General features: G+C 41.6%; 1 protein-coding gene across 1 annotated transcript in view; it reads right to left on the reverse strand.

The window, feature by feature from the left end:
* The window catches only part of LOC134660504 (anoctamin-4), a 47,569-nt gene extending 32,088 nt beyond the window's left edge, over nucleotides 1–15,481 (reverse strand). Inside the window, exons 1-5 of the mRNA XM_063516275.1 lie at nucleotides 15,250–15,481; nucleotides 13,644–13,765; nucleotides 12,365–12,505; nucleotides 8,511–8,672; nucleotides 7,342–7,449 (exon numbers count right to left, since the gene is read on the reverse strand). Of these exons, the coding sequence (XP_063372345.1) occupies nucleotides 7,342–7,449; nucleotides 8,511–8,672; nucleotides 12,365–12,505; nucleotides 13,644–13,765; nucleotides 15,250–15,469 (753 nt within the window). The 5' untranslated portion in view covers nucleotides 15,470–15,481. The remainder of the gene's footprint in view (nucleotides 1–7,341; nucleotides 7,450–8,510; nucleotides 8,673–12,364; nucleotides 12,506–13,643; nucleotides 13,766–15,249) is intronic.
* Between the last annotated feature and the right edge of the window lie 1,099 nt (nucleotides 15,482–16,580).

Here is a 16,580-nt window from a genome sequence, read left to right on the forward strand (position 1 = left end):
AAATTTAAAATGACAGAATGTAATGGTGTTAAAACACCGATGGAAAAAGATTGCCAAACTAAAACGACCAAAGATGTCAATAATGTAATAGATGTTCCCTATAGGGAGATAATAGGAAGCCTTATGTTTTTGGCAACAGTAACTAGACCAGACATCAGTTATGCTGTGTCATATTTAAGCCAATTTCTGGACAAACCAGATATACAATGTTGGAAGCAAGCAAAGAGAATCCTAAGGTACCTAAAAGAAACAAAAGATTTCGGACTGAATTACACGAAGAAAAATAATAATATTGAAGCATATTCAGATGCCGACTGGGCAGGCCAGAAAAATGATAGAAAAAGTACGAGTGGAAGTGTAATCATGTACAATGGCAATGTTATCGGATGGCACTCGAGAAAACAACACTGTGTCTCCTTGTCAACGGCAGAGGCAGAGTACGTCGCGCTGGCCACCACATGCACAGAGGTAGTAAATATAAAAGGATTAGCGAAGGATTTCGGTAAGTGCTTAACCCCTACCATTTACGTAGACAACATGGGAGCCATCGCTATGTCAAATAGCTACGAAAACAGCAAACGTGCAAAGCACATTGACATCAAATACCATTTCGTCAAAGACTTAGTGAAGAACAAAACCATAACGGTGTATCACGTAGACTCATACAATAATGCTGCTGATATGTTTACAAAAATACTGTCCGCAGATAAATTTACTCACAATAGAGACTTGCTAAATATTTATTAATATAAACATAGTGTTTAGTGTTCTCTGTTTTCAGTGTTTCTATAAAGTGATATTTATATTATAGAGTGTTCAAAGTTATGTGTTAATGATAAACACTATTTAAGTTAGCGTAACTAGGAAATGTTACTTTTATTGTTTACTTATTTACTTGTTCATTTAAAATACGATTATTATTACGCTGCACAAACTTCTTCAATGATATATAACTATGTAGTACGCGCTTATCATTTTAGCCTATTCCATGAATGTTACAGAGAGGCAAAGCCAAAATTAAAAATATGTATCTGATTTATGAACGTAACTCCTACGTTGAACGGTTCCCGCGCTGTCAACTGTCAATGTCATTGTGTTTATTCATGTTAGCCTAGACCATTAGGGCTTAATAAAATATAACTTTTTTAATAGGAAATAATAGTAAATATATAATAAATATGTGAAAAAATAAAATATTAGTGTACGACAGTCCGACCAATTACAAAATTGGAAGAAAATACAAGAAGATTGAAGAAAAAAAAAATGCTACTTTCGCGACCAAGGTCAAAGGTGGCGTCGTTTCGTGGATAGCATGACTATCCACCCGGACATGTTGCATATCAAAATAAGAATCTAGCAGCATCATCATCTCCATCTCCGCCAGCGGCGTAGAGAAAAAAGCGATTTTCGCGTGGCGTATAAAAAGCAATCTGTGCCCTCCTCGCTCGCCAGCGACCGAATGTACATATCTAAAATTCCGAAAGAAAATAAACGCAAGGTAAGAAATATTTGTTCATGATTTTCGACGTTTGTGCTAACCTGTGCATTCTGGATTTTTTGGAACACTATTCTAGCTAGGTGTATATCTGTCCGCTAACTGCACATGGTGACTGAGCTGTGCACTGCATTCTGGAGCACTATTCTAGGTGCATCTGTCTGCTAACTGCACACGGTGGTTGTGCTGTGCACTGTGCATTCTGGAGCACTATTCTAGGTGCATCTGTCTGCTAACCGCACACGGTGGTTGTGCTGTGCACTGTGCATTCTGGAGCACTATTCTAGGTGCATCTGTCTGCTACCTGCACACGGTGGTTGTGCTGTGCACTGTGCATTCTGGGCCACTATTATAGGTGTGTCTGTCTGCTAACTGCACATGGTGACTGAGCTGTGCACTGCATTCTGGAGCACTATTCTAGGTGCATCTGTTTGCAAAATAGCTATACTAAGCTTTTTGGAGTACTAACCTAGGTATCTCTGATGATATTTGGACTTGGCAATCTTTCACATACTAATACTAGGTGCATTCAATGCCAGTATCTTTGGGGCATTGTGGTGTTGTCACTTATTCCTTACTAACAGCACTGAGATATGGCTCATATCCTACCTGCCAATGGCAGTGGAAGGCCACAAGTCTTGCTAGAACTGGGTTTTGTAGACTAGACACGGCTCTTAACCCCATGAGTTAATCAATGTGGTATGCAAAATTAGGCCGTCTCTTGGTATGTACTATGACTTCAAGTAGGTGAATTAAAACATTTATTCTTATTTCAGCAAGCAAGGAATTAAGCGAGTAAATCTTGACATCATGGGACGGAGGCACCAGAAATTTGGATATGGAAAAATCCTAATAGGACAACCTCGTTGTTTGTTTTCAGATGTACAATTAAGAACATTACAAAACCAGTATGACCCAAACAAGATTATGCAAAATAATCTGCGCTGTAAAATTTTTATTGGTGCTCTATTGGTGAGATGCTTGTCAGTAAGGAACAAGGCTAAGTATTTGTTTGCTAACTGTGATGATTTAGCTCTCAATCAATTTTGTGCTGAAACCGGCTATGACAAGCTGGTGTCGCTTTTAAGTGACTGACCGTCTTTTGTGTGATTATCATCACTGAGAATCTTCGCTAAGGCAGTGGTCCTTTAAATACTAAAGCACAATAAATGGCATTAGAGATTTTTTATTTTATTTTTAAACATGCTGTCGACAAGTGATATTATAAGAAAATCTAGCAGAAAAACTAATGGCTTACGGCCCGGTACTTCAACTTCAAGGGCTCAATTATCAATCATATTTTCCAATGTATGTTTTGCTGTTACTTGTATTTGTTTCATATAATAAAGTATTCATTTAACATTACAACATACAAAAACCCTGGTCAAAAGCAGCGATAAAGAAGCGGAGCAACACTTTCCTCTCTGCAGTCACATTGTGGTCGCACTCAAGTGACATTACAACAGCCTGTGTTCATTTAGAACAAATTCTCAAAAGCTGTGGTTTATTTAAATACACTTCTTTAATTGCAGTGACATCATATTCAATATTTACAAGGATTTTGTCATACAAAATTAAATTTTTGTCAGTGCCAATACCGAAGGTTACAATTCCGAAATATGATCAATTCTGTGAAATTGATAGTCAAATACTAGAAAACTATGTGACTGTGATATATACTGTGTGTATATGCCTATGATGTTCTTATAAAATAATGTACACTTTATACAGTTTAATATTGACTTTAATATTTTCTCTACCAAATCCTAAGAGAAATAAATACAGATACCTATATATTTAAGAAGTCAATTTATTGCAACTAAGCAGTTTAACCCGTCAACTCCCAGGTGTGACGTCACCCATAAGCGTTCTGGCTCAAATCTGAGCCGTGGGATCTGACAGGTTGTCAACAGGGAATTGGAACTGTTATGAAACTAATGAAGTAATGACAACATAAGTTCAATTATTAGACAATTAGACTAGGTGTCGATATGTGTCAGACCTTTCATGAAGTGTCTAAGATCTAGAGGTCACATAATGAGCAATTGTTTAGATTATATATCTATTGTTGAAGCTCATTATTATAAATGTTTTTTATACTATGTAGGTGCATACATATACAAAATACACTTAATTAGTCTTGATACCATTACCTATATGCAGCTATAATCAAATGAAACTAGCTCCTTAGTACTTACCTCAGAAAGCTGGGTAATACTAGAATTATTTCTTTAGCCGATAAGGACAAATACAAACTTAAACAACAGATAAAGTCCTTTATATATTGGTCGCATTGTTATTAGTTTTAATGAACTTTGCTCATATAAATGGGTTGTTGTACCTATAGCTACAAGTTTGGCCAATGAATATGGTTATGTGTGTATTTAAAGAGCTGAATAGATAAAAGTACCTATACTGAATTTCGTATATTGATGGCTAATTAAAATAAAGGGTTATAAATATATATTTTTTGCAGATATTTAATTACTTACAGTAACACTTACACCCGTGTGGAAATTATTAAATGAGCCTAATAGAATGCATTAGGTACATTAATTTTGTTCAGGTTATGGTGGTCTTGTTTATGTTTAAAGACCCTCTTTTCCGGTTTACCACACTGAGATACATCTGAGAGAAGACAACACAGCTATCGCAATTATTTATAAACCGGTGAAATGAAATACAGTATTTTTATGTCTAGGAACATTAGCAGTGGTGTGAAAAGAGACATTACAATATTCTACTTAAATGCTATATGTGCTTCAAGTGTCATAAGCTGATTGAGAGAAAATAATGTAAGATTTCAGATTTAACGAAAATTAAATTTGAAATTTCTTACAACATTTTGGAAATCCATATACCTACCGAGTTATTGGATATTATACAAATATCCTGGTGAAGTAACCCAGATGTTTTTTCTACATAAGTACTTAGATGCTTTTGCAAAAAATATTTTATCTATGTTTTCCTTCCAACTGAAACGAAATCTAAGGTATTAAAATTTAGGAAAAGTAGAAGGCATCAAGGCACGGTCATTGTAACTACTCAGTTTACGAAATATTTATATGCATACCTATGTACTTACATATAATTGTATAGATTTGCGCCCCAGCTCTCATATATAAAAGCATATTTTATTAACTGGTTTCAAGTTTCAACAGCGTTTTATCCTGGTTACCCTAGTGTTATCCAGGAAGTGCCATCAGCCATCACTGAAGGAGAAGAGGAAGAGGAGAAAGGAGTACAGTACAGTGTAATCCCTTGCGCCCTACACCGTCAAGCACACACACACACACACACACACACACTTGAAATACTGGTGTATGTTATGTAAAAATAATTACATTAATTATTTTATGGCATCTGTTTCAGAAGTGCTTGCCGTTTTAATAGCATTACTTATGTAATGAGGGAGCTAGGTATAGATGTGTAAATAATTGTAAATCTGCTCTTGTGCTTTTATTGGAGAATAGGCTCTCCTCAAATGATAGAATTGAACACTTTATGAAGAACGTTTTTTCGATTACACAAAACTCAACCTTAAAGTGTGACCTAGTACCCTTAATCGGTCTTAAATTATTGATTAACAATGTCACCAACTAATGAAAATTATTCATTACAGGATTAAGAAAAAGTAAGAAATTACTTTATCACTTTTATTAGCTGTTGTGATTGTACACAACGTGCAAAACCCTGTCCTTGATAAAACATCAAACTTTACTGTTATTCTGATTGATAAATTTCAGCAACCCATGCTATCCATAGCATTATTTTTTTCAGGGAAAACACTAATTTTAAATTGAATGAGGTGTAAAACATTGATTACCTATATATAAATAATGAACAATAATATTCGTGATGGTAGTTATTAACTTGTTAGTGATTATTTATTGCCCTCAAAATCATGAAAAAATCACTTCCCAAACGATTTGTAGAGGGATTAAGTCAACTCTTAAAAGATTTATTTTTATTTTCACCACCTATTTAACCTGTTATGTGTTGGTGTCAACCGTAAATCGTTTAGGAGTTAATATTAGTGGAAGAAAAACATCAAGGTGGAGTGATTCTTGTACTAATAATTTTGGTAAATCCTTACTATGATAAATGAGAAAATAAGTGTTACTTAAAGGTGTAACCAGCAACACACTGCCAAGAGTTGCTTATACTTAGTTGTTGTATTCGCCAATAATTGCATCTCATGCTATCCTTTGATTTCTTTGATATTCCTATAATAATTAAGTTTTTATGTGGTATTTGGTGGTATAAATGAAAATACTTACCTATTACTAAATAAGGATCAAATTATTTTTGTTTCAACTATCTATATACTATACGATAGACAGTTTGATGAAATGATATCACTAGATCTCTAAATAATGTTGTAAACTAAATATACATACCTACCTATATTTTGAAAATAGTTACAGATAACTAAAAAGGTACCCAATTTAAAATGAAATAATAAATCATTGTTAATCAACGATTTCATTGTTATAATACAAAGCCAAAACAAACTTTGAATACTTATCTCTAAACATCTACATAGTTATATATCATTGAAGAAGTTTGTGCAGCGTAATAATAATTGGAAATTAAACGAACTTACCTGTAAGTGAAGTTCATTTCAATTATATTAGCTGCACAAACTTCGAAATGATAACCCATCCCACCCAGTACCCACGTTGTCCTGAGACAACCAGGGATTCGTGTACCTATAATCCCTGTCAAAGTTATGGTAATATTGGCTTTGCTGAATTGGGGGCCAAGTTGTTCCATCTATTGGCATATTCACTGCCAGCGTGAGCTACAAGCATAGCGGATACTATATGTTTTTTCCGCTTTGTAGCGATAAGTACCTAAGAATAGAGAACCCTAGCGGGCTACTGGCAGTGAAAGTGTTATGTCTTGGCTTGTTACTCTAAACTAAATGACATTGACAGTTGACAGCGCGGGAACCGTTCAACGTAGGAGTTACGTTCATAAATCAGATACATATTTTTAATTTTGGCTTTGCCTCTCTGTAACATTCATGGAATAGGCTAAAATGATAAGCGCGTACTACATAGTTATATATCATTTCGAAGTTTGTGCAGCTAATATAATTGAAATGAACTTCACTTACAGGTAAGTTCGTTTAATTTCCAATTATAAATGTTTAAACTTTTGCCACATTTATAATCGAGGAGGTGTGTTAAGATATTATTTTATGCTGGCAATACTATATTGTCTATATCCAATACTATATTTGAATTTAATCTGAGAAAAATAAACTAACATGTCAATACGCTAATCTTATTTCGTATTTCAATAATATATTAAATCTACCTAAATATCTAATCATAAAAGTATGTACGTGCGAAAGTGACGGGCATAGTGACAGGCGATAAAAATGGAACCATGCTGCGCCCTCTGTAGACTCTTGGCAACGGTCCGTCGAAAATGAGCTACGAGCGGTCGGGTTGAGTTGGAGCGAGGCCAGAAGGGTCGCTGAAGATAGGAAGGAGTGGCGCGAGCTTGTGAAGGCCCTTTGCACCTCTGGGGTGCCATAGGACAACAACAACCAGACAAGACATCCTCCAGACTGAGCATAGTAGCGCTACCCCCTCTGCCACAAATATACGGTAGTTTTACTCCATTTTCGAGTCAAATAAGTGTCTTTGTGTGACGTCCGTGTCTTTGAACGGACCAATCACGGCACGGGACTCGCTCACCTCGTCCCCCGCACCCCAGTATTTTTGGCAGCATCGGTTTCATGAAATAATTGCTCTAAACTCCGTCTAGAGGAGTCCTAGTCTATGAAATCAACATTTTAAAAGGTTGCGTCTTGGTGAAAAATATAAACTCACCTCAGGACTGGTCTCTCCAATAATCTCATCTTTCTCATTGGCATATAACGGCAGTGATGACTTCCTGTTGTCTTTTGAGTAGTCTGTGTTCTTGCTTTCTGGTTTGGACTGTGGATAAAAGTTAAAAATAACATTACTGATAATCAGGACTCCAGCACACAGGGAGTGTATCATTAATCAATAAAAGGCAAACTTTGAAAATATGACGTTTATAGTCGTTCTCCCACACTTTGTCACGTCAAAGTCGGTGCAAGGTTAGCTTTTTTATAATAAACTGATCGGCGATTGACCCTAGTCACACCTGATGGAAAGTGAAAACAGCTTAGACAGCTCGAATGGAGCTCACCGGTTAGACGTGAAAGGAGGTGGACCTTAGACGGACTAATGATTTGTGGCTTTTCAACCCCTATTGTAACTGTACTGTACCTGTACAGGTAATGGCGTCCCGGGCAGTGCAGTAGGCGTCCCTTTGGGACTGAAGGCGCTGGCCGCCTTGGTCATATTGTAACTGTACTTTACCTGTACAGGTAATGGCTTCCCGGCAGTGCGGTAGGCGTCCCTTTGGGACTGAAGGCGCTAGCCGCCGTGGTAATATTGTAACTGTACTGTACCTGTACAGGTAATGGCGTCCCGGGCAGTGCAGTAGGCGTCCCTTTGGGACTGAAGGCGCTAGCCGTCGTGGTCATATTGTAACTGTACTGTACCTGTACAGGTAATGGCGTCCCGGGGAGTGCAGTAGGCGTCCCTTTGGGACTGAAGGCGCTTGCCGTCGTGGCCATATTGTAACTGTACTGTACCTGTACAGGTAATGGCGTCCCGGGGAGTGCAGTAGGCGTCCCTTTGGGACTGAAGGCGCTAGCCGCCGTGGTCATATTGTAACTGTACTGTACCTGTACAGGTAATGGCGTCCCGGGGAGTGCAGTAGGCGTTCCTTTGGGACTGAAGGCGCTTGCCGTCGTGGCCATATTGTAACTGTACTGTACCTGTACAGGTAAGGGCGTCCCGGGCAGTGCAGTAGGCGTTCCTTTGGGACTGAAGGCGCTTGCCGTCGTGGCCATATTGTAACTGTACTGTACCTGTACAGGTAAGGGCGTCCCGGGCAGTGCAGTAGGCGTTCCTTTGGGACTGAAGGTGCTTGCCGCCGTGGCCATATTGTAACTGTACTGTACCTGTACAGGTAAGGGCGTCCCGGGCAGTGCAGTAGGCGTTCCTTTGGGACTGAAGGCGCTGGCCGCCGTGGTCATATTGCGAACGAGACGCCAGCCCAACCGCGGCCGGCGGTCCTCTGGGCTCTCGGATGATACAGATTTTATGTCTTCGCGTAAGGGGATCTGTTGAAAAAAACAATCTTTGTAAGTATGCATAGAGAAATATAAGTAAAGAAAGAGTGGTAACTCCATACATTAGATTTCTTACCAAAACGCGAGTTTCGTAGTCGACATCTAATTGCAGTCAGTCTGTATCGGCTCTTAAACGGATTATCAGTATATAGTATAAAACAAAGTCGCTTCCCGCTGCCTGTCTGTCTGTATGCTTAGATCTTTAAAACTACGCAACGGATTTTGATGTGGTTTTTTTTAAATAGATGGAGTGATTCAAGAGGAAGGTTTATGTACCTATGTATAATTTGTTAACCCGTGCGAAGCCGGGGCGGGTCGCTAGTTATGTATTCATAAAGAGCTTCCACTTAAACAATACGAAACGACGTATTTAAAGGTACCTAGGTAAATTATATTGGTGGCATTACCCTATTTCCTTTCCAATTAATTATACTAAGTGACGATGGAGAAGCCACTTAAATAGTGTTGTTTACACGCATGGGACACATTAAATGATACCGTAAAATGGGATGAGTAGGGTTCGCGGGGAGAGTTGGGTTATGAATGGGGAGAGAAGGGGTGAAAGGGGGGTGAGATGGGATATTAAGGCTACTGCTATAAAAATAATGTATTCCAATTTAAAATGGAGCTATAGTAATACTCATAATAAAAAAAAAATCGATCCAACAATCTTCCAAAATGACCTTTGTATGAAATTCCATCTCACCCCAATTACGAAGGACTACGGGGTGAGGTGGGATTTCCTGTTTATCGTCAAAGTTATGAAATGGAACTACCCAAAATAAAATAAAAACTAAAATACAAACGTCCGGAACACTTAAATATTATACCATTCAGTTTGCATATGTAAAAATAAAATGTTATCGAGGTTTGAATCGTTTGAATGTCAGTTTTGACCCTACTCACCCCATTTTACGGTACTACGATAATTAATAGTACCTATAGCTTTAGAGAATGATTTAAAACGTAATTAAAGGGTCCTACTACATTCATTATAGGCCTCATTTAAAAATATTGTAAAAATATCAAAGAAAATAAAAATAATTTCCATAAATAAGCAAACACCCTCTAGAAAGTTCCTTTATTAAACTTAACATGCAAAATTCCGCCTTATGACTTTAGGATAAAATCGAAAATCGCAGGTTTGGTAACGGGGTAACTTGACGCTTTTAGAAAACTGTCCACACAAGACGCCCACACAACAGATGTTACATTTCACGTCGAGTCGTCGACAATGTAATGTTCCGTATTGTGAACAATATGTAATGTTTTTGAAGTGAAAACTTCTTTAGCGGCGCTGTGCACTTTTTGAGGTGGGGAAAAAATGTTAAACTCGCGACAGATCACGTGACCGTAAGACGGTCACAAGACCGTAAGACGGACACGTGACCTGGCGGTCTAGCATGAGTTGCGTTCTCGCGCGCGACCCCATACTTGAAGTCGCGCAAGATGTATGGAGTCGCGCGCGAGAACGCAACTCATGCTAGACCGCCTGATCGACAAACTGTTACAATTTATTGATTTAAATGCCATCTAGTGAGTTTCCCTCTAACTGGTATCAATATAACTCGAGTACTAACAGTGATGTGCTTAGGAGTTTCAAGTAATGCGACGAAATAACGCTAGACGCTAACTAGATGGCGTTAACCTCAATTATACAGACATTTTGCACTAGTCATTGAGTTTTCACTTCTGCCGGCACTCCCGGAGTGCAACCCGTTGTTTTTTCTTAGGGTCACCCCGCACTAGCGTCTTTTGAGCGTCGGCGTCTAGTCAGCGCTATGGAAAATGGCGTCGCTGCGCAGTTGCGCCAACGTTGCGTCGAGCAGCAGCCATAGAGTTGACTAGACGCCGACGCTCGGGAGACGCTAGTGTGGGGTGGTCTTCTGGTCATACACTGTAGACCCGTGGACTAGATCTTTAGATCATTATTAATATTAAGATCTAAACCAGTGGTTCCTAACCTTTTCAGTACGGCCACCCCTATGACTAACTAGGGAACCTGATTTCACCCCTCCTCCTAATGGTAATAAAAAAATAAAACGTGTACGTTTGTTGTATTATTATATTAGGTTAGCTTATTACCCCCGTAAAATACCAGTTTTTACCCTCACGGGGGTAATTACTCCCAGGTTAGGAACCACTGATCTAAACACTATTGACGCTTAGTTCATAATCTTCTCATAACCTAAACAAACCCAAAAAAGAGATGGCGGGATGACCTTGACGCTTTTGGCAGTGACTGGTGGGAATATGCAACAAACCGTGATGAGCGGCGGAGGAAAGGGGAGCCCTTTGCCCAGCAGTGAGACACGAAATAGGCTATATAAAAAAACCGGCCAAGTGCGAGTCGGACTCGCGCACGGAGGGTTCAGCACCATCAACAAAAAATAGAGCAAAAAAATAGTGTTTGTTGTATGGGAGCCCCCCTTAAATATTTATATTATTTTATTTTTTGTCTTTTTTGTTATAGCGGCAACAGAGATACATCATTTGTGAAAATTTCAACTACGCTACCGCGGTACGGCCTGGTGACAGACAGACGGACGGACAGCGGAGTCTTAGTAATAGGGTCCGGTTTTTTACCCTTTGGGTACGGAACCCTAAAAAAACCTAAACAAAAAACTTGAAAAAACCAATAAAGCACAGTATGCTCCGTTTCTCGGCCTTGGCCACAAAACACTTGCGCTTTCCCACGGAACCGTGCAGGTGACGGCTGGCCAATCATTATGCAGGGAATGACAGATTGACAGTTTATTGATAACGGTCAATTAGCGAGAAGCTTGGTGATATGTTTTAATTCCTCAGCATTGCGATACAGCGAGGAAATGTCGCCAGCATCCTTGGTACAATGCCTCAAGGGCCTATTTTAGATTTAAGCTAGTTTTTAATTTCTTTTAGTACTGTATATATATATATATCTTGTTTGTTAATAAATGATTATTTAATTCCTCTATTTAGGTCGAATACATTTAGAATAGAATAGTTTAGAATATAATAGTTTATTCGTAGACACACAGAGAATACACAAAAAGAACGTAGTGAAAATAAAGTGCCACGAAATGGCCTCATCTCAGCATGTTGCTGGCGACTTCCAGCGCTGATCTTCCGATGATTTTGAACTTCAAAACTATAATAACTACACTCTGATGTCCCTTTTGAAAGTTTCTGAAATTGCGAAATTGCTACATGGCTTTTTAAAGCCTAAATGTGTATGGCTCTATAAATAATAATGTAACTCCATTGTATACCACATTTAATGGCAAATAAATATATTTCTATTTCTGACCTGACTGATCTGATGATGGAGACAGGAGGTGGCCATAGTAACTCTGCGATAAAACAACGCAACCTAATTGTGTTTGGGGTTTTTAAAATTGTCTCGATAGGTAAGTATAAGTTGCCTGTGGAAAGAAAAGTACACCCAGCGATAAAAGCTTCTACCAAAAATTTTAGTTTTTGCCAAAAACTTATTTAAATCTTTTATTTAATAATTACTAGCGACCCGCCCCGGCTTTGCACGGGTTAACAAATTATACACAAACCTTTCTCTTGAATCACTCTATCTATTAAAAACCGCATCAAAATCCGTTACGTAGTTTTAAAGATCTAAGCATACATAGGGACAGACAGACAGCGGGAAGCGACTTTGTTTTATACTATGTAGTGATTAATATTCATACCTTATTAGCAGGGCTTTCCATTATATCCGCCAGCGAAGTCCCGAAGGCAGAGTCAGGAGCCAGGTTATCTGCTGTCTTCCATGGCTCTTTGATGTGCATGGGCGTGCCTGGAAGAGCTGACCCTGGGTGCGCGAGGTTGGTCTGGTGGAAGTTATAGCTTTGGATTAGATCATCTAATTGTAAGTGTAAGGCCTGAGCGGACGCTCGAAGCGGAGCGTTCGGCGGGGCGTGCAGCGTGGCGTCGGGGTCACAAGTGATGTAAGCAGCGTGCACTAAGGCCGCTCCTATACGCTTGCATTTGTTTAATATGCACACTGCACGCCCCGCCCCGCTGCACGAACCCCCAAGAGCGTCCACTCAGGCCTTACACTAACGGTTATGCCATAATTTTTTAGTTTATAAATAATTTCATAACTATAACGTGGAAAGAATGAGTGAAAGAAGGCTAACAAAGAGAGTGTATAAGGGAGAAGTAGAAACGGGAGTTGGATAGGATAGACCTCGGCGGACTTTCTCTGATCAGATCGGGGAAATCCTGAAGTAAGGCCAGGTCAAGAGCACCCTAAACCGGCGAGCGTGTATGAGGAATGTTATGAAAGTGAAGGAAGCGAAAGAGGTAAGTATCGTAGGCGTAGCAAGTGGAAATCCGTGGTTTCTGCATACTCTTCCGGGAAATAGGTGTGATTATATGTATATATTGTATGTAATGTGTAGGTATGTCGGGAAGAGACCGCTTCTTAACGGAAACTTTAACCCGACATTATTCTCCAAGTGTAAGGCCTGAGTGGACGCTCGAAGTGTGCAGCGTGGCGTCGGGCTCACAAGTGATTTGAGCAGCGTGTACTAATAAGGCCGCTCCTATACGCTTGCATTTGTTTAACATGCACGCCCCGCCCCGCTGCACGCCCAACTCGAGCGTCCACTCAGGCCTTACACCAAGGATCTTGTAGAAGCTTCTTAGCGATAAAACCACTTGTGGTCATGCCAGTTTTCACTTCTTATATGTACCTCTGTATGTATGTTTATAACTAGACTGTCGTCAGATTTTATCTTAGTACTTTTAAGTCATTAATGGTCCACTTAATATTATTGAGTGGCAACTAGTAAATACCGATGGATACAATGTGGGATAGTCCCCACAAAACGGACATGTCAAGTCAAGATTTAAAGATAGACAAACAGTCTTTCGCTTTCATAGTAGGTAGAAATGAGGAAATGACGACCAGCTAGAAGGGATCTTTGAAGAGACAGTACAGGACGATGATGATGACGACGGTACCTGGTCTTCCGCCGTACCATCGGAACTGAGTTCCGTCCTAGTGGTGGAAGTGGAACTGGCCAGGTCGTTCCATGCGTTGAGGCTGGTCACGTTGGCTGTAGGCGGTTCAGAGGCGGTGCCATCTGTAACGAAAACGAAAAATAAACTCTACTAATATTAGAAATGCTATAGTAACTTTGTCTGTCTCGCCTCGCTCTGACTCGTCACAGTCAGCCTCTCGCTCTCGTACGTGACTTGATCTTTTATTTCTCTCTTACCTCCCCTAAACCCCGTCCTTCCTCGCCCTTCCCCCATCTTCGCTATTCCTCCGCGACGACGCCTCGCTCTGACTGGTCAGCCTCTCGCTCTCGTACGTAACGCGATCTTTATCTCTATCTTACCTCCCCTAAACCCCTCCTTCCTCGCCCTTCCCCCATCTTCGCTATTCCTCCGCGACGACGCCTCGCTCTGACTGGTCAGCCTCTCGCTCTCGTACGTAACGCGATCTTTATCTCTATCTTACCTCCCCTAAACCCCGTCCTTCCTCGCCCTTCCCCCATCTTCGCTATTCCTCCGCGACGACGCCTCGCTCTGACTGGTCAGCCTCTCGCTCTCGTACGTAACGCGATCTTTATCTCTATCTTACCTCCCCTAAACCCCGTCCTTCCTCGCCCTTCCCCCATCTTCGCTATTCCTCCGCGACGACGCCTCGCTCTGACTGGTCAGCCTCTCGCTCTTGTACGTGATGCGATCTTTAACTCTATCTTACCTCCCCTAAACCCCGTCCTTCCTCGCCCTTCCCCCATCTTCGCTATTCCTCCGCGACGACGCCTCGCTCTGACTGGTCAGCCTCTCGCTCTCGTACGTAACGCGATCTTTATCTCTATCTTACCTCCCCTAAACCCCGTCCTTCCTCGCCCTTCCCCCATCTTCGCTATTCCTCCGCGACGACGCCTCGCTCTGACTGGTCAGCCTCTCGCTCTCGTACGTAACGCGATCTTTATCTCTATCTTACCTCCCCTAAACCCCTCCTTCCGCGCCCTCCCCCCATCGTCACTATTCCTCCTCGACCACGCCTCACTCTGACTAGTCAGCCTCTCGCTCTCGTACGTGACGCGATCTTTATCTCTCTCTTACCTCCCCTAAACCCCTCCTTCCTCGCCCTTCCCCCATCTTCGCTATTCCTCCGCGACGACGCCTCGCTCTGACTGGTCAGCCTCTCGCTCTTGTACGTGATGCGATCTTTATCTCTATCTTACCTCCCCTAAACCCCGTCCTTCCTCGCCCTTCCCCCATCTTCGCTATTCCTCCGCGACGACGCCTCGCTCTGACTAGTCAGCCTCTCGCTCTTGTACGTGATGCGATCTTTATCTCTATCTTACCTCCCCTAAACCCCGTCCTTCCTCGCCCTTCCCCCATCTTCGCTATTCCTCCGCGACGACGCCTCGCTCTGACTGGTCAGCCTCTCGCTCTTGTACGTGATGCGATCTTTAACTCTATCTTACCTCCCCTAAACCCCTCCTTCCTCGCCCTTCCCCCATCTTCGCTATTCCTCCGCGACGACGCCTCGCTCTGACTGGTCAGCCTCTCGCTCTCGTACGTAACGCGATCTTTATCTCTCTCTTACCTCCCCTAAACCCCTCCTTCCGCGCCCTCCCCCCATCGTCACTGTTCCTCCGCGACGATGCCTCGCTCTGACTGGTCAGCCTCTCGCTCTCGTACGTGACGCGATCTTTTGTCTCTCTCCCGAGCCCTTTTGTCTCCCTCCCGAGCCGAGGCGCCCGCTCCAATAGGCTGGCGAGCTTCTTGACTGTGAACTCTGGTTCGATGTCGTGCCCATTTTCCATGGTTTTCTGGAACAAAAATGGTTTAGTGAGTTTTATTGAATGTCTTTCCCATCCAAATGGTGTTCCGGACCGGGAGGCATGCGCGGAGCCGAAGCCAACAAGTAGAGGCTCTTTAAGCCCTTTTGACACTTTACACGTGGGGTCGCTACTTTCCAACAAGCTGCCACAACCACAAGCAGGCGTGGCTTTACTCCGCGATTTCGTATAAATTTGCGTATGTATTACTGTCGCAAATGTTATTAACGATCTTGCTGCTCGGATTTGTGACAGTGTGGTGATGGTGATGAATTTGTATTTGGCTGCATCCGCAGTAATATTGGAAACAGTAAATTGAGATTCCATTTGAGCGAACCAAACTGCAGGTTTCTCAGGCCAAAACACAGGCACTTTTACGCCGATGCGGTAAATTTCCGTCGGTATGCAGCCCTCTTGCGTACCTTTTCTTGGTTTGCTCGGCCCAGGCGTCTGCGAGTCTACGGATCCATCATTCTCGGTATCGCTCATTTTCAGTGTTCCACGTGGTCACCAATGTAGAAGTGGAAGGTAAACGTGCCTTTAATATACTTCTATGAATAAAATTAGGAAGGAGAAAGAACGAAAGCAAAACTAGCGGAATCTTCTTCTTCCTCGCGTTATCCCGGCATTTTGCCACGGCTCATGGGAGCCAGGGGTCCGCTTGACAACTAATCCCATGATTTGACGTTGGCACTAGTTTTTACGAAAGCGACTGCCATCTGACCTTCCAACCCAGAGGGGAAACTAGGCCTTATTGGGATTAGTCCGGTTTCCTCACGATGTTTTCCTTCACCGAAAAGCAACTGGTAAATATCAGATATTTCGTACATAAGTTCCGAAAAACTCATTGGTACGAGCCGGGGTTTGAACCCGCGACCTCCGGATTGAAAGTCGCACGCTCTTACCGCTAGGCCACCAGCGCTCAACTAGCGGAATAAAATATTTTATATTGACAGCAAGAATTTCAACCATGCGTCTCTAGGGTCTCAATGCGCCTGCGGGCGGCGAGTGTAAGACCGTCCATACAGCGCGCAGTGCTTACAGCTGAATTTACAAAATTCGTTAGTTATAAAATACAAATTCATCATCATCAGTA

This window comes from Cydia amplana, chromosome 27 (genome assembly GCF_948474715.1).
Source record: "Cydia amplana chromosome 27, ilCydAmpl1.1, whole genome shotgun sequence".
NCBI lineage: Eukaryota > Metazoa > Arthropoda > Insecta > Lepidoptera > Tortricidae > Cydia > Cydia amplana.